The sequence below is a fragment of the Lytechinus pictus genome, chromosome 4, assembly GCF_037042905.1.
Source record: "Lytechinus pictus isolate F3 Inbred chromosome 4, Lp3.0, whole genome shotgun sequence".
Lineage (NCBI taxonomy): Eukaryota > Metazoa > Echinodermata > Echinoidea > Temnopleuroida > Toxopneustidae > Lytechinus > Lytechinus pictus.
The window spans coordinates 26381696-26407115 of NC_087248.1; the positions used below are offsets into that span (position 1 = coordinate 26381696).

The following is a 25420-nucleotide window of genomic DNA, read 5'->3' on the forward strand; positions in this document are numbered from 1 at the left end:
ACTCTGAAGCGAAAATGAAAACACAATATCATAAACACAGCATTTATCATGCGCCATCTATCTATAAAAATAATCTGCTTCTGGAATAAACGGGTGGTGGATTAGGACTTGTTATTCAGGTTTAATAATAAAAATGATATAGGGTATTTGTATTGCGCACATATCCACCTTGTTAGGTGCTCAAGGCGCTCCTATATTACCCGGCTAAGCTATATAGGCGTTCGTAGCGCACACAGCTTTTTAAGGAATTACTTCCTACCGGTACCCATTTACCTCACCTGGGTTGAGTGCAGCACATTGTGGATCAGTTTCTTGCTGAAGGAAATTACGCCATGGCTGGGAAAGGACCGACGGTTTATTGAAAAGGACCGTCTATGTCGCACAATCCCAGGTAGAAAAAAGTTTGCGTGGTATTTTGAAAGCTGTTTACATGTACACTGCAACATATCCGGTGTTGATTTAATACCAGCCCGGAATCTTTATATGTCCACACCAGAGAAGTGTTAAACAACACCAGTTTGGTTTTAGTCTAACACCAGATAGGTGTTTATACAACACCAATTAGTATTAAAACAACATCGGTTTGATTCCAAACTGGTGTTGTTTCAATACTTCTCTGGTGTGGACGTATATAGATTCCGGTCTGGTGTTAAATCAACACCAGAGTTTTTGCAGTGTATGTATTAATGTTAAGCGGCCTGTTTGATCCGTTCTATATTAATATATATGTTCTAAATGAAAATTTAATTGTGCAAGTAGCCATTCATAATGATATAAGAAACCTATCATTCACATACAATATACTGTGATAAGAACATATCATGTAGCTTATTTTCAAGACGTTTGCATAGTAAATACGTAACATATAATAAATAATAATTCCTGAAGAGGTGTTAAAAACAATTTGAAAGATTGTTATTCAGTTGGTAATGCCCAAACATCTGAAATAGTTTTGTTTTGAAAAGATTTGCGGGTATATTGAGGTATCATACGTAGTTTAGTGCATTTCTGTATTTATGCTCATTTAATTTTCAAAGGTTATGCACACTGACCATCATTGCTGGTAATATCGCAAAGTATTGCCCAAACTAGTCGCACATCTCCCAAGATAGAGACGAGGGGAAATAGGCTACGATATCTGTGGCAATATGGCATCACCAAAAAGTACTCAAAGTCCAGTGATCATCAAACTCGAGTCTCCTACAGCATAATACAAGACGTTACCCATAATAATGACAGTTTCATTAGCTACGTAATTATTTTGTTACGTAATTATTGTGTAATCCAGATTCATTATCTTATCGTCCATAATGCAAATTTATTTCGTTCGTCACATTATGAAGGCATTATCCATTGTGCTGGGCCATGTAGCCAATGTGCTAACGATCCATTTTGTAATTAAAGTCACCATGTCCCTCCATTTGGTGTTGTTTACTTGTAGGAATTCATAAATATGTAACACCCAAACTTCGCTATTCCCACGTCCCTTCATCCGATAAAGGCTCGTTTCTTCTTCTTTGTTCTCGAAGATCCGTTCATTATTCCGAAGGCTTGTTCCAAAGGTTCGTTAATCCGAAAAAGAAAGTTCTTTATCCAAACGATGCAACAGTCCGAAAATGAAAGATGGTTCATATCGTTAATTGCTTAATAACTTTACTTAGTTTTGGATTTATCACGCCTTCGGAATAAAAGTGTCGGACTTACGGACCTCCTCCATAAGACATTCTTTCTTTTGGTCTCACCGGACCTTCGAAACAATGCCACAAATGTATTATCTTAGCCCAACTCTTAATACTCCTATTTTAATACCATATAATTTACATGAGTTTGTTTCCAGAAGTAAACAAAAAAGAAGCAAAATAGAAAACGTTTTCTTGTTAGAAATAGTTTGATGAAAGGTTATCAATAATTGTAGTTAATAATGCCCCACATCATGACAGCTGCAAATATATCTATATACAATACACATTCAATTATTTTCTTATATTACATCATGTGACATGTGCATACATGTTATACATTCAAAATGAGGAAAGTATATTAATCATGATCAGGTGATTTAATGCAGACTACAAACAGTGAAGCCAGTAAATTGTTTGTAAAGCCATTTGCATTGTCTCGTAATAGTACGCGAGGTAGTTTGAGGAAAAATTAAGACACTGATTTAAAAAAAAACCTTTTACTCAAAGATGCATTATGGTACATGTGTCCCCCCTAAAGAAATAATAATAAATGAGTAGAAGAAAAAAAAGGCAAATTCAACAAACTTTACAAGCAGTTGTTTCCCTTTTTCAGAATCAAAGTCGCTTCCCGTTGCTCAGGGTTGTGTTCAATGAAACAAATAGTGTTTTTTTTTTTTTTTGGGGGGGGGGGTTTGTTTAAAGCCAATAAGATACAAGAATTTCATTAGGTTGTATAGCAATAGTTAAAATATCACTATTCGTTTCATGAAATGTTCCATTGGGTAGCGTTTTATGATTCTTTTCCACCGTAATTGTTCAGTGACTGATCTTCTGAACGAGTTGAAATCCTTGAATCCTATTGGCTGAAAGCGAAGTAGTCAGTGAAAAATCTCTTCCAGAACTCCTCGTGAAACCCTCCCCTGACGTCGAATTTATAAGTGCGCAGTTGATGACATCTCTGTTGGGTGGGGACACATTTATGTGGAACTGCTATGGTCTTCCATGTCATGACACATTAGGAAAATGAGAAGCAAAAGTGGCGTCTCCCTAAAAACAGAGGCAAATGTATCTGTCGCGTCCGATGACGACGCTATCCTCAGAGCATAGATTAATAGATGGCATTGTGGCATTCGATCTCAGCAGAGCATGTCATAGAAATATCAACAACGTACATTTCTGTGGATAGACCCATCACCCATCTCACTTTCTTTACTTGCCAGATTGCAAAGCAGTACGAACTCCCGGTACGAACTAACGGTAATGATCAAACACGCAATGCTCTCCTTCGATTCGCGTCTATCTAAAAGTCTCTGAAGATGTTCGTCATGTCCCAGTCTTTCAATCGCGGCAGTATAAAAAAGTCACTCTGACGGTCTGGTGGCGGCTGGCATACTTATTTAAATGTTCTCTTTATTCTCTTTCAACCAGACGCGGATCTCGTCCGTCATCAGCTGTTCGGGGTGTTCCATTTGGTCCATAATATCAGAACCAATATACGCCACTTGTTCGTTGCGGATGATGAACGCGCGATCGGGGAAAGCGTCAAAGCGGGACGTAAAGGTATTGTCCATAGTGTCCACTACAACCCGCATTCGACTGGTGTCGGAAATGTCTTCGGTCAAACAGCAATTGTGAGTTTTGTCCAGTGCTACTAGATCCCTGGAAAGTTATTTCATAGAAGAGAGAGAGAGAGAGAGAGTAATGGAAAAGTTAAATCAGTATTAATTAGGTTAAATACATATTTTATCATTGAGGCCCCCCCCGCATGTTTGAAAACGTTTGATATCTTTCGGCATGTTCAGAACAGTGACAAACTGACACAAGGCAATGCTTGTAGTTCAAACATTTCAGTTTGATAGGGGACTACTTTATTCTGATTTCATTTTTATTATATTTATTTCTTTTTCGTGTGTTAATTTCGTAAGTTTTTAAGTTATTTTTTTTATGATATTAAGGTTTGCAGTACATCATGACATTTTCGTTTGTTTGAAAATGAAATGTTAGGAAAGTTATCTCTGTTATCCGACTGTTTCGGTATGAATATTTACCGTTCTCGAGTCGGAGTTGTTATACTTGAAGCAGGAATGGTAAGAAAATTGCATCTTGTGTTTTCAACGAGCATATCTACCTGCCGAAAGGCCCCATTAGGCCCCTTTCACAATAATTGTTGGTGCAACTGCTTAAAACCGTTGCGCAGTGTTTGCAACATATATTGTGATCGCAAACGATCGCACGAGCAATTGTGAAAGCCACCTGAAAGGGGCGTTTTAGTCAGCGTATATATACGTCGGCGTACCTTGCGTGTTACCAACCGTTTTTTTTATTTTTTTTTAAATACCTGCATTATCACGAATTCAAATTCTTAATATAAAGAATGAGTCGTGTTGTCAACCAGAAGCTATTCTTGAGTTTAAGAAATATGAATAAAACAAATCGTTTTGACGTTTTCAGTGGGTTATAAAAGTCGCGCATTGCTTTCCTGGCAATCACATTCCAAAATAAATAACGAAACGCTATAGCTGAAAACGACTTGGTCGCAAAGCTTTATAATAAAGGGATGTGATAGCTTCAGATATCGAACTGCATTGAACCGCTGTCTCAACCGGCGATGTATCGCTTGGTTTATGCGATCATTTGAAGAACTTAGATGTAAATGAAATTTATATTTTTTTATCTACACGACCCTGCGGAAGAACAGTCTGCTGGCTGAAGTAGGCCACGTGCTTAAGATGATTTGAAATGAAATGAAATGTTTTTTTTGTACGAAAAATAACATGAATTGCTACTTACTTTGCCGCATTGATTCTATCATGGATAGAGGAATGTCTAGAATTCCTACTCATCTTACTTCCCATGCCAAATTCCCCTTTGGCATGGGCCTCCTCCAAGTAAACCACTAAGAACTCGGCCTGCGTTCGGTAACTCTCCAACAAGTCGGAGAGGGCTCCACCTATTAAACAGGCCTGTAAATATAATCATGATGAAAAGAAAATAACAAAACACAAACTGTTCAGTTAGTTGACAAGAACGTTATCGGTCTTCAGCGAATAATGGGAGGATCTGTGAGAAGGATGGCAATTTTTTTAAAGGAAGTTGTCTCACAGCAAATACTAATTTTTGGCTTGATTGAAGGAAAGTTTTCAGAGGGGGCGGGGTATAACATAATAAGTTGAAGGCCCCAAAGTAGATGACATTCGGTTAGATTAAGAAAGTGTTTATTGGAACGCTTTGTCAGTGACTTTTTGCTGGTAAATATACCTCTCATCCTATGAAATTAGAGTATTTCAGTAAATTATAATATTACAGTTCATAAGGGGACTTACCTGAAGCGGGGGTCAGGATGAGGAGGCGGCAAAGACAACAAGGGGGAGGTTTTTGTTGAGATGAAGTTCGTTCAGCGTCACTGCTTCTTCGGAGCAAGTCCTCAGGATGATATTCGGAACTGCGTCTCCTTTTCTAACCATTAGATCGGGTCGCTTTGAAAATATGGGACCAACGAATGCCAGTTCCTTCAAGACCTAAAGTTGAGAGAAATTCAGGGATTAAAGATAAATGAATGTAGTTCCATTGGGTGACTTGGGTAAAAGTACATTTTTAAGCATGTTAAGGTTCAGAATTGTTGACTGCTCGGGAATTTGAAACTAGTGGGTGGGGGAATTTCATGAAACAAAATATTGATTTTCATTGACAATCGTTTTCTACAAGGGCAATAAGTCTAATGTCGATTTTTTTTCTTCAATTCACTTGATAATATATATTGCCCTGTCATTCGCCGAACGACGAACTGTTATAGGCTTACGAAAACTGGCATCTTATTGGCTGAAAGCCTCAGTGAAAATACCTGACAAAAATCTCCATGAATAGTTCCCCCTGCGACCGATAGACTTACCTCTGGATCGTCTTGGTAGCATATGAAGATCAGTTGCACAACAGGAGGAAGTTTTCCTTGTTTGATCAGCTGCGTGAGGTGACCCATACCCAGGTCGTTTAAGAATTTAAATTCCATCTCCAGTTTACATTGCTGCATAAAAAAAAGAAAGAAAGGAAAAGGATATTAGTGTACCGAAGGGGTACACATTCGCCCCTCTAAAATCGACTTCGTTCACCCTATACATGGGCGTACAGTCGATCGGCTGTAAATATATGATTTTTGGTTCGATTTAAAGTCTAATATTCGTATGACATTGTAAAAGAAATGAAATAAACTAAACCATCAGAATTTAGAAAAAAATCAGAGTCGTTAAGTAATGAGTTTTCGCGGACCAGGAGAATATAGCGTTAAGTATGACAAGATATCCAAGAAATCTTAGTCGAAACTTGAAGAACCGGTACAACAGTTTGGTCCTCGATTTAGGACCCGGGTGGGTGTTTCATAAAGTTGTTCGTAAATTAAGAGCGACTTTAAGAACGACTAGTGAACCTTTCTTCGTTGAACCATTGCCAATAAATATTTTGGTGTTATCCCATTTACCACAAGAAAAGATCACCAATCGTTCTTAAAGTTGCTCGTAACTTACGAACAGCTTCATGAAACGGCCCCCGGGATTCAGGACGAACGAGCGTTTTTTGGGTCGTCCGCTCCGAATTAAGGCACGGTTCTAGACTTTCTTTTTTCGGAATGGGGGGGGGGGGAGAGGGTGAGCTCGAGTCCCCTAAGTGTCCCCAAAAATTCCGGAAGAAATTAAGACAATAATGGATTTATATAAAGTTGATCGAATCAATCGCGGATCTTTTTTAAGACGTGGCCCAGGATATACCGCTTCCGTACCAGTGAATTCTTACTATGATGCCACGACTTACCATCATTTTGAACATCATGTTGCTGTCTGTCGAGTCCAGTTTCTCATCGCACAGGTCCTGTACTTCATCTGAATTGAACACCGTCTTCATATGCCTCACAATTCGAACCGCATTTTCTGTACTGCCCAAGAGCTTGGGGAACTTCGGCGGCATCTTTCCATTCATGGGGTGTGCACCGTTGGGCGCGGCCTTCCCATGGGGGTGCGTACCATTCGGTGGTAACCGTTTGTTGGATGTCATGTTACCAGTCAAAGGTGCCGGATGCAGGTGACCGTTCGTTGGCATTTTCCCGTCCACCACCGTCCCGTTTGGTTCTTGCCCATTGTTCATGGGAGGGCGCCCTCCCATCTTCTTCATCTTCTTCATCATCTCCATCTTCTCTACCATCATGGCCACTACGGTGGGGTCCATGAGGGGCACCCGTCTGTCCCATTCAAACTTGGTTTTCTCCCCGATTAACGGCTCGTTGTCCTTGTTGAAAATCACGTCGTGGCTGCCGCTTCCGTTCATACTGATCAACTCTTTTTCGATGCCATTGGTGGACGGAGGAACCTTCGGTGTCTCGATGGAAGAGTTGTTATTAGTGATGTTGATTGGTTTCTCTAGGGGAGGGCGATGTTCAAGTCCCTGGGAGTTGACTGGCACGGATGCGCCCATCGGTGAACTTCCACTGTTTCCCATTCTTGATGTTTATTTTGACGTCACCTTACGTGCACTCTAGTCGTAGTGTCATCATCGTGACCTGTAGATCAACAAACGTGCAACATGATTACTTTTAAAGGGATGCTCGGGGCTGAACATAATAAGATTTAAACAGATAGAGAAAAATCAGACAAACAAAACACTGACAATTTGATCAAAATCTGACAAGGAATAACACAGTTATGACATTGAAAAGACTGGCATTATTCCGGTGAAACGGTTCTAGGCATGGTTCTTCATGAATATTCAATGAGCAAATTGATGATGTCATATCCCCGCTTATTCTATTGTATTTTATTATATGAAATTAGGTTTATTCAACAATTTTCTACCGAGAACTGTAAAAGTGGATTGACAACTGATTAAATGCATTAGATACTCATTGCATAAAGGAGACACATTATTTACACATGTACAAAAAATGAAATAATTACTATTTCATGAAAAGGAAAGTGGGGATGTGACATCATCAGCCCATCTAATGAATATTCATGATGACGTGCATATAACTATTTATACCGCTCAATTTTATCACTCAATAACCTCGTTATTTGTTATCCGATTTTGATGCAATTTTCAGCATTTTGCTTTGTGAATTTTAGTCTGTTTATTTAGATAGGATTTTTTTCAGCCCGGAGTACCCCTTTAAGTAGCGGATAATAAGTTATAGACTGTGGGAAGCGTTGACATAACTGTTATTCACGAGCGAAAGGTTCACGTGCCTATACAATCAAGAAAAAAAATCATGTCCATTCATGACCGGCATGATAACAACGTAAATGGGGAAAATGTGTAGAAATTTTCAAGTTTTATGAAATATGAATGGATGAATTGCGATTTTCATTCATTAAGCAACGATGATCTCCACTTTTGTTTACGGTTTCATTATCGATTTGCTGTGGAGTGAGCAATCCCGTTGGAGTGCTTGTTTACAGATCCCAATGTCACGTGTACCTCTCTTATTTCATCTGTTTGAACTATTTACAATGCGATGTTTTCGCCCGGTTCAGACTGCCGATCTGCTAACTCGATCAGACCGGACAGCCTTAAACACAGCCATAGCGTTGATCCTAGGGCTAAATTTTTAACGCAACGTACAATATTTAGTGTTGGGTCGACCAGGGGAGTGTTTCATCAAGATTTTCATCCGACAAGTTGTCAGATCTGACATCTTTCTCTGATGTTGAGAGGTACTGTTACTATGGTAACTGTCGGATAAAATGGGACTTGTCGGATAAAACGTCCGACAAGTCCTTTCATGAAACGCTCCCCAGGGCTCTGTAACACAAAGGGTTGTAATCAATCGTCAAATACCAATGACCAATCAAGACCATCGTTGCATGCGCACTCTGTTTAAAATACTGACCGGGAACCAATTAGTGCGGTTCTTTCATATTTGCAATTCATCGCAAACCTTTGTGTTACGGAGCGCAGGGCCCCGTTGTACAAAGAGTAACGATTGATCCGATCAATCGTAACTCTATGGAAATCCATCAGTGTCATACTTTTTTCTACAGGAAATTTGCAAAATGTCCTTTGTAATCAAAGGAGAACACCCCAAATTGTCAAGAAATCAATGAATTTATGGATATGCATTCATATCTAGATTTTTTTTTGAACAAACATGCATTTCATATGTTGACTTTGCTGGCTTTCCATAGTTGCAATTGATCGTGGTACAACGGGGCCAAACATGTGGACATCAGACGAAATGGGAATATAGGCCCAAATGTGAATCGGACAAAATGGTAAATAGAGTAATTGATAATGAGACAAAGTGTTACTTTAGACGAACCGGTTGTAGACATAGTGGAATATTATTATACACTACAAAACGAAATGTTTAATCAACAATTTGAAGGTTGGAGGATCGAGTGACAACCTTGCACAATTGTTATACCCAACCTTGCATAAAAGTGATTCCAACATTTTAAGTGTTGGGTCGAACCATTCAAAGTGGTAAATGCAACATTTAGACAAAGTTGAAATTTCTCCAACCTTAAATCGTTGATTTACCATTTCATTTTTGTTTTTAGAGTGTACCATCTGGATTGAGATCACATGGGCAGGAGAGCAAGGTGTATGTTGACAAATTAATGGGCAAGGGTCCGAACTGAGGTATATTTGTGCCTAATGGAACCTGATTTTTCAAACCTAATCTGAACACAGTCAAGCTGTACAGTACAGCGACACAAAATGAAACATTTAATACACATTAAACCATGGAGCTCCGTCAGTAGCTCCGTGAACAAACTTAACGACATGATGTTATATGCTTCGACTGTATTCCCTTCATAAACATAATACCGAGGGAATGTCAACATTGACTCGGATACCTTGTCGAAAGACGTAAACATTATCATGATTATGGGCACTGTCGCACTGGTGTAACTGACCCCAGTCCGATCAACGCTCCCCTACGTTAATTTTCATGACAAACCATCCGTCGTTTCGGAGTCTGGTTTGCCGATGTGTCTGGGGGCATTGTGGATTTCAGACTCTGATCCAGTCCAGGTAACAAAAGGTATTGACATGTCATGCTCGCGAATTTTCAATGCACTTTTTTTTTCTTCTTCTTCGAAATGGAATATTGAACAACACATTTTGTTGCCCTGGATGTTTCTGTTTTTATTATTTACATTCTTGGCATCGAGCCAAGTTTTAAGAGAACAGCAACACATTTTTTTTAATTTATACCATGGCTTTTTCATGATCGAACGTGATTTATACCAAAAACTGGAATACGTTGACAGCTCAAAATTAGGTTACCTCGTAAGTGATCCATGGAATGGAATTAATCAGAATGAAGTAAACAAGCAAAACATAAAAAAGGAAATAAAAATGAATAATGATAATAATAACGATAGTACTGAGAACAACAATAGTCGAAATAGTGAAAAAGTGTACTAATTTGGGGGTTAAAATTTCCTAAAAATACTCAGCCCAGCTTATAAATCATTTTTCTTTCTTTTCCTCGAAGGGGGGGGGGGGGGGGGGGGTCGCATCTTGTTTCATTTTCATTCATTGTTTCTGCAACTTCCCACTATACAAATTAATACAGAAAACACATAGAAACGAAACAAAATATTTAACAATATTAAGAAATATTAATTAAACAAAATAAAACAACGAACAAAGTTGCAATTTCTACAACATACCGGGAGCTTTCAGGGGTTAATATCAGCCTAAGCATAGCTTACTGTGGGGCGATACCGGAAATCATCTCGCCGGCAATATGAGTCAAAGGACCCCGACCATGAAAACTGAATATAAAATGAATAAATAAATAAAAATAAGAAATCGCCTATCATACGTTAGAAAAATTTAATACCATTCTCGTCAGAATATATTTTTAAAAGACTATCAAAATGATATATTCTGGGACACGTGTGTATATAGGAAACGAAGACAATAGTGCATGAGCTGGAGCAAAAGCTATTCGGGATTATTGTTAAAGAGGAAGGCCATCCACCTGGGCCATCCTGACAATCAGGTGGTATTAATAAGAATTGCAAAAATACAGAAAGATATTGGCGATAGTTCGATAAAAATCCAACAAACAAAACCTGATATTTCATTCTTTTTGTTCATTGGAAAGTGGCAAATGAATGAAGATAAACGCATTGCCAAAGGACGCCAGTACTGCGTTGGGATTTGAACCCCAGACCTTGTAGTTCAAAGTCCTGAGACTTATCCACTGAATCAACACGAAATTATCAGTCGGATGCGATCGATACTCATGGATATGAACTTCAGCTTGACCCCAACTACATTTAATGCGGGACAACCAAACATCCCGCATATAAGTTCAATAAAAAAAAAACACTTTATCTCACAATATAATGGTGCAATATAGTTGGTGATTGATTGATTGATTGATAAAAAAATTTACGACACTATCAACACATGCGTGTCATATAAGTGTCGGACAGTTAATCTGGAAAGGTTACTATAATTCAGTACAAATTACCCTAATGCAACTTTACAAAGGAACAGGATTATGAATAAGTGATTATCAGTAATAAATTAATACGTTAACTACTTCCCCGGGATAACTTCCCTACTCTTTACGAAAAGAGGAGTAGGTTTTTTAATGTGCAAATGGTGTGACTCTCCTTTACACGGGACCGACGGCTTAGAGTCTCCTCCGAAAGACTAGACAATTGGAATAAAATACCTTGCCCAAGTGATAAATAGGAAGATGAACCGTAAGAAGTACTGTTGTATGTGGATTGTGTCAATTGGAGATAAGACCACGTGTAGCAAAAACGGGAAACATTTTCATGTAAACATAAATAAACGAATGAACCGGTAATACTTTCGTGGGTTAAAAAAATACATACTAAGACGAAGAATAATCGATCTATTTTTATCTCGTCTAGTAAATTTTGTTATCAACATCAATAAGAAAATGGAGTTGAACACACTTTATTTCCAAACACAGAGACATCTGAAAATAATTAGTTTGACGAATAAATTGGATTAGGTTAGGGAAAAACGTCAAATGCCGCACAAACTGAAGGGGTATAGGGTGGGAGTGATTACCAGTTATTTTCTTGACACATTTTTTTGGAGGAACTGTCAGCGAGTACCAAACTGCTGACATTTAAGTATCTATACAAAAATGTAGACCTATCGTTTTACTACTAGATGCTATATCAAAATCCATATCATTCGTGCAAGCATAATACAATACACATTAGACAATCGAGGTAACATTGCATTTTGAAATAATTAAAATAATTTTGGAGGGAAAAACAGAAATCTCCTCTTACCTATATGTTCCAAAATTATGTAGAAGCTCTATCAACGACGAAGAGGAAAAATCAGAGAAACGCAACCATGAAATCATACAGGCAATTAAAAATAAGTTTAGAGAGTCCAGAGGACAGAATCGTCGATCAACGTGAGCTTTCCCCTCTCGTTTTGAGAATTAATGTCGCCGGGAAGAGCATTTACCCTGATATATACCCCCATGGAAGTGATCAAGCACCCTGCGCCCAGGGACTTCCACTAATCATGTTTTGTTGTTGGCACCCCGGAACGGCACGTGCACCGAGTCTGGTAGTGCGGTATCATTCGTCGGCGACAAAACCGAGGCACGCCCACTTTTATCGCCGAATCATTCCCATTGGTCAATTGTTTGGCACCCACGTTTCTAGACTTTCCCACTATTCCAGTAGGGGGTGAAGTGTTTTCAAGAGTGGGCGATTTCGTTGAATTTTGAACTGCTCATCGATGCATACACCGGCGCACGTCACCCATTTCCCGATATTTGTTTAAATGTAATACATTTTGAGAGGTAAATTGACAATTCGTCTATCTACTGCCCACACGTCCACTCACCATAATGCCGTTCCGTCCATCAACATTTCCTCTAACAACCAATTGGTTTGATAAACTTTTGGTCCAATCATCACTTCGTATAATTACCATTTCGTCTATGACCATTTCCTCGCATGACCAGTTGGTCTAATATGCATTTCATTTTCATTCATTTTGCACAATTTAACACTTAGTCCAATTAGAAAAAATGGCATATGGACTAAATGGCTATTGGACCAACTGGTTATTAGACGGAATAGCATTAAACTTAATGAAAGTAGACCATGTGGTGAGTGGACGAACTGATATTAGACCAAATTATAGTAGATGAGTTGGCAATTGGACGACTTGGCATTAGACGAATTGGAAATAAACGTTTTGGTATTATGACATGGAAAAATATATTCAAGGATTAAAACACATATTCAATTCAATTCAATTTATTTTCATTCTTCAACATAATACAAATCAATACAAGATAAATTATTTCAATTTAAATAAAAGCATGAACAAAAGTCAACATTGAATAAATGATATACATATTCAATAAGTTTTATAAGTTAGTAGTAAGTATTAAAGTTATTAAAGTTGTAAAAGCGGGACGGTTATATTCATGGTTACGTGTCTTTCTTCACTCTAGTCAGAAATCACCATAAAAAATAATATTCTATATACCTTTATAAAATAGGTCAATAAACTGTTTTCATTAATATATATATATGTAACGACAAAAAAATAAAGAGAAACGTTATCAAAGTTCGATTTTTATTCGATGGAGCAAGCAAGGTTGGAATATAACGAAATCAAATGTACAGCAGAGAGAGAAATTAAAAGTAATCCTGTCAGTAGTCTCAAATTATTTGATGAAAGAAATGCTTAATGTTTGATTATCAGTGACACATCAACTCATCCGGTAAATACAGACTGAAGATTGCATAATTAAAGTATGATTATTTTTGTAGAAAGAAATATATACAAATTTTTCTTTCGATTTACGATAACGGTCTCTAATGATACACGACCTAAACAAATTATCACGCCGTGGTTTTATCATAGGGGTACTCCGGGTTGAAAATAATATTGTAATGAATATGCTGACAATGCCATCAAAATATGATGCTAAATAATTAAGATCTTAGTTAAGCAATATACCTACTTTGCGGAAACTGCTGTATCCACGCCATCATGAATGGGCAATAGGCAGACCGATTTTTACATTTTTGACATATCTTATGTTTTTTTACAGGAAATTATAATTAGTCCATATATTCATACATTATGTGACTGTATGGAATTTCTCTTTGTAAAAAAAATGCAGCAATGGCTTACTCATTAAATCAGTTGTCACTCCTTTTTTATTCCTAGTGGACGAATTTAAAATAACAATTTCACTTTACAAAATGCAAAAAGAATAAGTGAGGATAACCGGACGTCATCGCCTTGCTCATTGCATATCCATGACGACATGCAGCGAGCTGTTTCAGTGACATAATGCGAAATTTAAGTAATAGCTGTTTATTCCTTGTCCCATTTTGATTAATTTTTCATTGTTCTGTCATAATATTGTCGGCCAGGAGTGCCAGCCAGGTCAGGAGTGTCGGGAGGCCAGGGGTGCACCTGAGTTGGAATTATTTCCTCATGTTGACATGTTTTCATCATCTTTTGTTTTGTTCTGTGTTGTATCTACATGTGTGTAAACCAGTGAATAAGGAATTTCCTTTATGGCAATAAAGTTATTCAATTATTCAATCAAGGCGGTTGTAGCGGTATTTCTATACGTCTTAAAGCAGGAGAGAAATTCTAAAGTGGTCTCAGGAAAAAAAAACTCTCCTCTTCCATTTCACCTTTAAGACAGACTGATTTTAAAGGGACCTCGAAAGGACCAAGACTAAGTGCACGCGGACACTGATTGGATGTTTGTCATAAATAGCTAGTCTTGAAATTGATATTTTTTTAAATATAACTATCAATACAGGAAATAAATTAAGCCTATACATTTTATTTGTGTAGAGAAACAAAAAAGTGTTCTCGATGGGAAGGGTGTCTGTTTCGCTACTTGTTAACACAATTATTGGGAAATAAACGTAGCCAGTTGTAAAATAGTGTGTAATTCAAGTGGGCCTATATTGCGATACTACACTGCCAGGTGGGGTTGTATTATGGGTAATGAATATGGCCAGATTATGAGTAGTGGAAGACTTGAGCTGGGGGCTATTGATGCTGCAGGTTCGTATGCTCTTTAAATCCCAGAAGGGCTTCATGAGAAATTTATGATTTTATAAGTGGAGGGTATTTTTTTCCAAGTCGATGCTTGTGCGTCAGTGTGGTTTAAGCGGTGTGGGCTGTATCAAGCGACGTGTTTCTATTAATACCAACCAAATGAAGCTGTGGTGAATAAAATGGTTTTAAATAGTAACGATGTTGACTTCCTCTATGACTATCGTGGAAGGAATTATGTCTAGTTGAATTAGAATCCTTCCTTACATTGAATACCGACTGCAGGTCTACAGGGTTAACGATCACTTGGTCCACAACATGGACCTATTACGAAATAGGTCCATGGTCCACAAGCGGTTGGTCTGCTTCTCAGATAGTCGCATGGGACTGAACCCATTTACCCTATAGGCCTACTATCTATCTGGTCCAACTGTCGTTTGGTCTACACTAAACTTGGTCTAAGACCCACTTATTTTTTTTTCCAGCATAATCTGGTCTAATTTCCTCTTCATTTGATCTTTTTCTTTGTTAAAAAAAGTGGTTCATAGAATACTGCGGACTTAGACCATTGGATATTAGACGGAACATGTAGGCTTATATAAAACCGGAGATAGATTAGAACAAGAAATGATGAACGGGCTATATGACAATAATGGGTAATATAGGAAAAGTGTGGTTGAATATTGAATGAGAAGAAAAGGAATGTAGACGAACTTTTGGGTGTACCTTGTTTTTGAAATAATACGATTAAATCAAAAGACATAATATGTGAGAAGATTATCTGGGAATGATGGATTTTGAGATACTGGACAGTATCACTGTTGGAAAGACGCAAACACACGGTGAGTGTACTTCCACAGGTATGCTCTATTTTCAATTGGTGTAATGCCAATTCGTTCAATTACCAACTCGTCTACTATCATTTGGTCTAGCATCAGTTCGTCCGCTATTCACATGGTCTAATTGCCATTTCGTCCACTCACTGTTTCGTCTAATTAACCATGCAGTTTGTCCAATAGCCATTTAGTCCATATACCATTTGGTCTAATTGGACTATAAGAGTGAATTAGGCGAAATTAATAAAAATGAAATGGATATTAGACCAACTGGTTATGAGACGAAACGGTCATAGACGCACTGGTGATTAGACGAAGTGATGATTGGATCAAATGGTATTAGACTAAATGAAGGTAGACCATGTGGTGAGTGGACGAGTTGGCAATTTACTCCTTCATAGGCCTTTGTGCATACTTTGATGATATTCTTGATTCATTAACCTTTTCAGAACTTATTTCATAAGCTTTTCATAAACTGGAAATTATTTTGTTTAAGAAAAGAAATGACGGACATGCATTAATCTTTATTCCAACATAACAGTGCTTGTAAATATGGTGTTATCATTTTGGTCACGGCAAAATATTGTGATAGGAGTGTCGTGAAGAGTGGAGGAACAATTTAGTTATCATCCTAATGGGCACACTTATTTAGAATACGTGAATATGAAAATGTTGCATCTTGGGTATGGTGATGAGTATTGCGTAATAATCTCACCCCTACAAACAACAAAGACGAACTTGTGAAAAGGCTCATCGGAAAAATCGCCATGTTCCGACGTTGTTTTACTGGACTTGACGAGAATAAAGTTACTATTTTGTATCAGACCATAATTCGCACAGCGTTGGAATATGTGTCATCCGTATGGAGCCCGCTAACCAAGAAGAACATTGAGAAACTAGAAAAGGTACGGACAAAATGTCTACGTCTTGGCAACAAGCGAATTCCATTTGAACCTTTGGAGGAGAGGAGAAATAGAGCAGATTTTATTAACACTGACACATATTTAAATGGGTATACTATGGAAATTCAGCCCAAAGTTTCTTCTCTCAACCTCAACAGTTCTTAGAGGCCATTCTAGAAAGTTGTTCCACAGACGTCCCACAACACAACTAACCGGTCACTTCTTCAGCATGTTCAGCAACAGAGTCCATCAGTGGAATAAACTTCCGGAAGAAGTTGTGTCTGCACCTACAGTGGCTACCTTTAAGAAACGACCGAGAGCCCTCCCTTAAGGAATTGAGGGCTAATCTACCAAGTATACCAAGTAAGTAAGTAAGTGAGTAAGTAAGGAGCAAGAACCTATTGAAGTGATTTATGTCATGAGATAATGCTCCTTAAAGAGGCTGTGACGTATTGGCTTTAATAGAATTAACACGATTTCGAGAAACTATATCAAGATATAATTTACATAGTGGTTTTAATCATACATGTATAATCCCGGAATATATGCAATTTAGTGTATGATTTGGAAATAACTGTTTGAATATTATTTTCGTGAATCTAACGATGCTTACTGATAAAGTACAAATCAATGCCAGCAAAAGTAGGCAGGGATTTGGGTTTATTGGGCTTCATCGGCACACCTCCGTGAGATACGTAGAGGTGTTGCGGCTCAGTGGATAAGTCTTCGGACTTTGAACCACAAGGTCCGGGGTTCAAATCCCACCGCAGCACTAGCGTCCTTTGGCAAGGCGTTTATTTACATTTGCCACTCTCGACCCAGGTGTAGTAAATGGGTACCCGGTAGGAAGGAATTCATTGAATGCTCGATGCGCCCGATCAGGGTAGCCGTGCTAAAGCCGGGGTAATATAGCATGCAGCGCTTAGAAACATTTGTATTAAGCGCTATATAAAAGTTGCATATTATTATAGTTATTATTATACAGGCATTCATATTCTTTTAAATGTAGGCTAAAAATATTTATTTTACAATCGTACGCTAGTGGGTAAGCGCTTTGCTCGAGTAACTATCATGTAGAACTCTTTATAATGTATTGATTATTTTTCATTTGATTTATCTCGCTTCATTGCGTTAGGAGTTTTTAATCTTTGATTATTTTCTTCTGGGAACCTATATGTCTACAAACCGGTGTGTTGGCTCAGTCGGTAGAGCGTCCGTCTCACAACCGGGAGGTCGGGGGTTCAAACCCCGGCCGCGTCAGACCAAAAGACATTAAAAGATGGGAGTTGCTGCTACCCTGTTTGGCGTTCAACGATTAAAGGGATAGAGCCTCGTCGATCTGGCGCTGCACAGTGGCTGCCGGGCCCACGATCAATTGGGCAAAGCAAATTTTCGGAGTATATCATTTCATGTCTATTTCGAACAATAAATTATAAATGGATTTTAAAGCTTTGCTTTTTAATAGGTTCCTTATATTTCACGATATTGTATTTCCTTGTAAAACACTACAATTATGTATTTTTGTCGTCGTCTTCTCATAATTATGTTCAAGATGTATGTTTTTGCGGAATGTGAAAACAATAAATCAAATCAAATCAATTGTTAGTCTTGCGTGTCGTATGTGAGTGTGTGCGCGTGGGTGTGCGGGGCGCGAGAGTGTGTGCCTGTGTTGTGTGTGTGTGTGAGGGGGATGGGGAAGCGGGTGTAAAAATAGGAAAGACATGGCTATAATTTACACTGGCGAGTCCCCGATTGTCACGTTTGTGGGTGATTCTTGCCTTCAACCCAGGTTTATGTGGACAGGTCATCAGAAGGTGTAAAAACTGTGGTGTTAAAACTGACACCAGTTGGTGTTAATAGAGGACCACACCCCGAGGTGTTAAAATTACACCCTAGAGATTGAACATAACACCAAACAGTGTAAATGTAACAACCAAAGGTGTTGTAATAACACCTATATGTGTTGTAATAACACCTATAGGTGTTAAACTAACACCATCAATTTAACACCGGAGTAAAATAACTGGTGTGGTCCTCTATGTACACCGGTTAACACCACATTTTTTGCTGTGTGTTTGTATAGAAGCACTGATGAAGTGATTCGGACTCCTCGTTCTTATCCAAGAAAAGCAGGGTCAAACGCCAATCTCATTTTTCAATCATGGAGCTACTACGTTACGGTAGCGAAAGAAGAAATCGCAGAGTAAGAAGAACAAAAAATGAAGAAATGAAGAAGCAAAGAAGAGCCAAAACGAACGAGGTCGGAACGCTCTAGCTGAGAGAGAGTGCGGGAGATAGAGAGAGAGATAGAAACAGAAATAAATATAAAATAATCGACGTCACCTTTGATTCGTCATCCCCCCGATATCCCCCCCCCCCCTCCATCAAGATACCATGTCTTTAATTTGACTCTTGGTAGTAGAATTTGACGATGGATTAAAAAAAAGAAATCCCACTCAGAAGGCCTACATTAGACATGGTGTGGATCATGATGCAGGATATCACATAATATAGTAAAATTATTAATTGACGTGTTTACATCGAATTAAGCTGTCAAACATAGTCGATGATAAATAATTCAAGAGGGAAGAAAGCTTCACACAATATTAAATGCGACTCTTCCAGAAATACAGTGCGTATCAAAAAAAGTTTACCCTTTGAAAAAGCCCTGGATGGGAATTAAAAAAATGTACATGTGGGTAACTTTTTCACATATAATCTTGGGTTTGGGTCTCATCTATCCAATGAAAGTAAAAGTTTTGACAGAATGTTACACTTGAGTGAGCACTGTCCATTTTTGTAGAGCTCGCAGAAATCTGTTTGCGCAGAAATGCTCGTTTGTACGCAGTGTCTAGAGGAAAGGGCGAAATCAAACTTACCCTGCGAAACATTTTAGTCAATTGAAATAAAACGGATACATTCAAGCATTTTCTAACAATTTTGCCACCCAAATTGAAATTTCAACACTTAGTACACACAACCTTTACCCTCTTTGTGCCAGCTGGATCTGAGGACATAACTACTTTTATTCGCATAACTATTTCAAAGTTCTGCGCAAATCATTTTTCACTAACTATTCAAAAGTAAGTGGTGCTCACTCAAGCGGAAATAATTTTCGACAGTTATATCGTCATTTGCCTAAATGGATCTGTACCAATGTCACAAATGTGGAAAATTTTTCAGGACATTACAAATGTATAATTTTACAGTATTTTTTCTAAGTGTAAACCTTTTTTTGATACGCACTGTAGTGTTCGTCATACCGTCTACAGAAAACTGACAAATCAATTTTACTAGCTAAATTCCACGTGTTATTCATGGTTAAGGTCTACTTTTATTCGCATAACTATTTCAAAGTTCTGCGCAAATCATTTTTCACTAACTTTTCAAAAGTAAGTGGTGCTCACTCAAGCGGAAATAATTTTCGACAGTTATATCGTCATTTGCCTAAATGGATCTGTACCAATGTCAAAAATGTGGAAAAATGTTCAGGACATTACAAATGTATAATTTTACAGTATTTTTTCTAAGTGAAAACTTTTTTTGATACGCACTGTAGTGTTCGTCATACCATCTACAGAAAACTGACAATTTGTAACTTTATCATTATTACACCCCATATACCATGAATACTAAGTCAATAATGACGCCGGTAACCTTTGAAGGCATGCATGATTGTTGGGATTTAAGTTTTCGGGAACGACATTACCCCGGGGGGGCCACTTACATTGACGAGTGGATACCATGCGCGACCAAAAAAACACGTAAAAAGGATGTCTTTTTCACGATAGGGCACGTTACGTACGTAACGTGATAAGGGTGTCAAAAACACAAAAATAATGAAAAAAGGGTATCTATTTCGCTAGGAAAATTACTTGTTTAGGGTCGAATTTGCGGGGATGATAAAACAAAATGAAAATGTTTAATAAAGGATGTCCTTTTTGCCCCAACACTTCGTGTTTAGAGTCCGATTTGCGCGAGGTGTAGAAGGTGGGGTCGTACTAAACCAAATAAGGTAAGACGAAGACCGAAGGACCCGTAACAATAAAACATTCCTGTACTTGTTTCGGGGTTCATTTCAGGAAATATTTGCCAAGAGTATCGTTTTATTTCCAATACTTGTTAAGGGTAGGGTTTTAGACGCCCATACTTGTTAAGGGGTGCATTTTCAGAATATGGAAATTACGTGTTTAGGGTGCTTTTCGAGACCCCATGGTCGCGCATGGTATCCACTCGTGAATGGAAGTGGCCCCCCCGGGGACATTACTCATGTCGCATGAGATATGGAGCGCCAATATTGTCCTTGACCCGATTCTCTTCTACAGTACTTGTAATAAGATATCAAGAATTCGGTCGCGGCAACACATTTTACGTAATGACCTAGACGTTACAATAACCCAGATCAACAAAGCATTGGTAAACTAGATTCAGAACAGTTCAAAACTTTGTTCGTTCCTATTAATGCGAGGGTGAACATACTACAGGGGAACATGATTTATAAACGATATCCTTTTTTCCCCTCGCAAACGACATCGAGGGTGTGTGCTTGTGTGCGTAATTGATTTATTTTTCCAGACGTGTATCAGAACATACCAGAATTCTGTCTAGTTCTAGTCTTTATTCAAAATCGAAATAAAACATATATTTTAGGACGAGATGACCTTACCTTTGGGATGATAACTTTTTTTTTTTTTTTTTTTTTTTTTTTGGTCAAATTTTCCAGCACCTTGTCCCCCCTACCTTTTGGGAGAGATTTCCGCCCCTGGTTTTAGAGTTAAGCCAAGTTCCAAACTCTTTACTGAATTATTCTTTATTCGCCGACCTACGCCAAGACGACCGAGCGCGTGACCCGCCTGTAGGCTTACCAATTTACCATGAGAAAATTAGTAGACCTAAAATAAAGAATTAAGTAGAAAGAAAAGAAGGAGAGTCTAGAACTAGACTAGGCGGTTTTATTTTGCAGGGGCCAATCACGCCGTTCGCGCTCCAAGGAAACTTTGTGAATGAACTGGAGAGCTCATCATCAGACGATTTTGAGATGTGGGTCGCGGGGATCACTTGTGATGGTGACGAATGTAGCTACGATGGCTGTGTACTTTTTGACAACACAAAGGAACGTTATGATCTAGATTGAGGGCTGACCCATTTTCAAACTCGCAACGAGCACGAAGCGACAAACCGGGAACCCCAAATTCCAGGGATATACAAGTATACACAACGTAGGGAACGTAAGTCACGTATATCATCGAAGTGATCGCGTGACAGATAGGGTAAATTCTTTCAGAAACCAACGAATCATGCCACAGAAACCGTCAAAGAGGCAGCTATCATGGTTTGAAGTGATGATATCATAATATCATGATTAAATGGGTCATGCGATATGACAATTTGGGGGTCATGCATAGAAATGAGACCATTTTGTGTCATGCTTCATGATTCTGTATTTGGCATATATGCTTTGTTGAATTGATAATGATAATGAATAATATCAAATAAGCTAATTGCGTAGGGCCTTTGGTGGTAAACGGTCATGGAACAGATTCAGGGGGCATTTCATAAAGCTGTTCGTAAGTTAACTTAAGAGCGACTTTAAGAACGACCGGTGATCCTTTCTTATGGTAAATGGTATACATCAAAATAATCATCGGTGATTATTCAGCGCGTAAGAAAGGTTCACCAGTCGTTCTTAAAGTCGCTCTGAACTTACGAACAGCTTTATGAAACACCAACCAGATCCCTTGCCTTGCCCGTTCGCATGATACATTATTTACCTTCATCTTGTTCATTGTTTTATATCGACTATTATTAAAAGATGATCAGAATTGTTGCTTCATTAGTTTCGTCCGCCTTTTTTTTTGTTTTACTAAACACTTTGGCCCGTATTCTGAAGTCGGGTTTAATTCTAACTCTAGTGTAAAGTTGTCGTTTAACGGATAGCCAATTGTGCCATAAATATCTAACAGAAGAGGTTCTTTAATCAATCTTAACTGTCTGGGAAAGATAAATAAGATGGTTTTCTTCAATTTTAAAGAATTAGGAAAGAGCACAGTGATAGTTTGAAGTATACAATGTAAACAAATTTTGACATGTTTGGCTTCCCATAATTAGCACAGAGATAGACCATGGAATAAGTTAAACCGAATAGAATATGGGCCTTCGTCTCCAACATACCAAGTATAGGCCTTCGTTCAATAGAACCTTTTATAAAATCTGGGACACGTTTACAAAGTATCTGGGTTGTATTATATAATATATCACACTGAAATATATAATTCATATTCGTTTGAGGTACTTCTTATTTTAAACTAAACAAAAAGGAATCCATTTATTATCTTGTTGTTATTTTCTCTCCAATGCATCATAGTTGTTAATAAGTCTATATATATACTATCACGTGTAATATGCAAGAAATTGTTTTTCTTCAGTAATCAACGCTTGGTCGCCTTGCCCGTTCAATGTGTTTGGGGAGGGTTCATCTTACCTGGACGTTGCCTTTGGATTCGGTTTCACGGGGTAAACTGTACTACCTTAGAATGTTCATCTTTTTCTCATGACAATGAAATGAATAAGGCTGGGAGGGGAAGAGGTCAAGATTTTGCATTTCCACTCAGAAACGAAATCTTGAATATTATGCCAATGTTCATAAAAGTCATTAAAAAGGAGTAATTGTTAAAGGGGAAGTTAACCTTGAAGAAATGTTGGTTGTAGGAATAGCCCAAAAATAATAATAATAAATATTTGTGAAGGTTCGAGGGAAAACCGTTAAGTTTTAAGAGAGTTATTAGAATATTAAGTTCTGGATTTGTGACGTCATAAACGAGCAGCTTGTCCATAATATGTAATGTAATATAAAAAGCATGAATTTCATTTTTCCAATTGTTCCTGATGACTTATTTTTGTTTTCTATTCATGATCGAGTATGAAATGATTTGTCTTTTGATATACAAAAGTTACAGTAAAAACCGTTTTCAATTTTCTGAGAAAATGACATTTCATTGATTTTTTACCATTCGCTATGTAGGAATACCTCTCGCAGATGACGTCACAAATCGAATAATCAAAATTCTAATAACTTTTAAATTCTTTGATGGATTTTTTGTCAAAACCTCGGCAATATTTTGTATCATTTTTTAAAACTATTTTTACCACAAACTTTTTGTCAGGTTGAACTTCCCCTTTAATATCATTCTAGATGAAAATCGCACAATATTCGCCGGATGGACGGGTTCAAATTAAATGACCTGCTTTTTTTCAAGGCAAGTGTCGATCTCCTTTTTTTTTTTATGCATTAAGAATTATTTAAGCGGCTCGACAGCGTAGGCCCGTTCTTATTGTGCAAAGTCATCGGGCGTTCCGTGGGAATAATAGTCATAACTGGTCATATTAGTCTATGGTTCTTTTAACATAATACAATTGAGGAGTTGTATTTACTTAAAGATGAATCGAATGTGGTTTTATCTGGTTTTCTGTTGGTGACGATTCCCGACGTCTATAATAGGCACGGTGAAAGCGGATGAACAAAGCATTGCGCAAATGCTGACCTGCATTTTACCAATAAACCACGACAAGACAACGCCTCGAAACGCGGTGAAATGAAAATCCAAAATCAAATATAACGACACGTCGACAGTCAATTTATCATTATATCCAATTTAAGCTTTGGTATGTATTCTTGTAATATTTATTTAGGCTCTATTTTTTAAACGTTTTACTCGCTTGACTGATATCGAGGTCAAGTTCAGGGGCCGCGGAACGGTTTTCAAAGTAGGGGGGGGGGGCTGACCATGCAAAAAATTGCAGTCATGTGGTTATTTTTACGTTTTTGTACACGGTTTTGGAAAAAAATGGGGGCTGAAGCCCCTGAATTTGACTTTTTTTTTCTCAAATAAATCCTCACACATAGCAATACCCCCTCCCCCTAATTTTACCTATTATGACGCAAATATATTAAAGTACGATTTATACAGATCCTCACTTCTCTAACGAACAAAATACAATATCCACAAGCTAAACGTAGGCCTATACATCTCAAAACTATAATCACAAAATTGAGGTCAAGTTTAAAAACGCAAATGCTTTGTAACATATGTTTCTTCTGGAAATAAGCTCATTACCACGACACAAAGGACAATTCGTTAATGTGCCCCAATATCAATGAGGATTTGGTATATTGTCATAGTTCATACATTCTCTCATTTATAAACTTATTCCGTAGTTTAGAAGGGTCTATGAGCTCGTCGTACTTTTCGATGTTTCAGCCGCCAATAATATCCCTTCCTCCCAGCAACGCAACTCAAGGACATTCAACTCACGACCTAATGACCCACATCCCCGCCCACATCGTCAGTCCACGCGTGTGCCTTACCCTTGACCCGACTGGCCTGTCGACGTCAGAATTTATGAATGAACATTTCTACAACTCCAAGTGCGCTCGTACATCCCGCAGACAATCCGCAGACGACACGAAAATCCCTGTCATGTCAGCTTGCCCGCCAGAAACTGATATCTAGCTGGATTTTTGGACTGCCCTAGATTCGCTTCATTTAGACAAAATTGACCCCGAACTGACCATACCGATGACAGAACCTGGCACGGTAGAGATCCCCGTTTTTCGAGGAAACGACAAAAAAATGTAATTGTGCGATCACGAACTAGTCCGAGAGAACTGGAATTGATCCCACCTCCCAAACCGCAACGCGATGTCATGTGAGACGGAAAAGTCGAGCACGAATGTCCAGCAATTCGTACCGCTGGCTGAGTGACGGTCGTGTCAGGTCAGACGAAAGATTTAAAGGGATTCTCGACGAAGCCTGAAGATTGAGGCAAGCCTTCCGGTGTAAGTTGAGCATTTTGACCATGCACACTTGCCTTTTGTCTGTTGTTATCGATAAAACATGTAACTACATAAACTATCAAAGCAGGTGAAGGGGCATAAGTTGGTTGCAGAAGCAATAAA

General features: G+C 38.2%; 1 protein-coding gene across 2 annotated transcripts; it reads right to left on the reverse strand.

Annotated features, from left to right (window-relative positions):
• Window positions 1–1266: 1266 nt before the first annotated feature.
• Window positions 1267–12199, reverse strand: LOC135153907 (uncharacterized). Of its 2 annotated transcripts, XM_064098743.1 has the most exons (7): window positions 11960–12125; window positions 10343–10447; window positions 6483–7224; window positions 5572–5703; window positions 5006–5200; window positions 4473–4645; window positions 1302–3341 (listed from the first exon to the last, which is right to left on the reverse strand). In XM_064098743.1, the coding sequence occupies exons 3-5, from the start codon at window positions 7161–7163 to the stop codon at window positions 5018–5020; spliced, it is 996 nt and encodes a 331-aa protein (XP_063954813.1). In that variant the 5' UTR covers window positions 7164–7224; window positions 10343–10447; window positions 11960–12125; the 3' UTR covers window positions 1302–3341; window positions 4473–4645; window positions 5006–5017. The 2 variants fall into 2 exon arrangements, with proteins under 2 accessions (XP_063954812.1, XP_063954813.1); XM_064098742.1 differs by lacking the exon at window positions 10343–10447 and having other exon boundaries at window positions 1267–3341; window positions 11960–12199.
• Between the last annotated feature and the right edge of the window lie 13221 nt (window positions 12200–25420).

Bases quoted from the DNA above. Each gene is read 5' to 3' on its own strand.
- LOC135153907 (XM_064098742.1), bottom strand. From the start codon at position 7,163: ATGGGAAACAGTGGAAGTTCACCGATGGGCGCATCCGTGCCAGTCAAC. The intron at 5,704-6,482 runs GTAAGTCGTGGC...TTTTTTATGCAG, and splicing joins ACATGATGTTCAAAATGATG to CAATGTAAACTGGAGATGGA. The intron at 5,201-5,571 runs GTAAGTCTATCG...TCTCAACTTTAG, and splicing joins GCTACCAAGACGATCCAGAG to GTCTTGAAGGAACTGGCATT.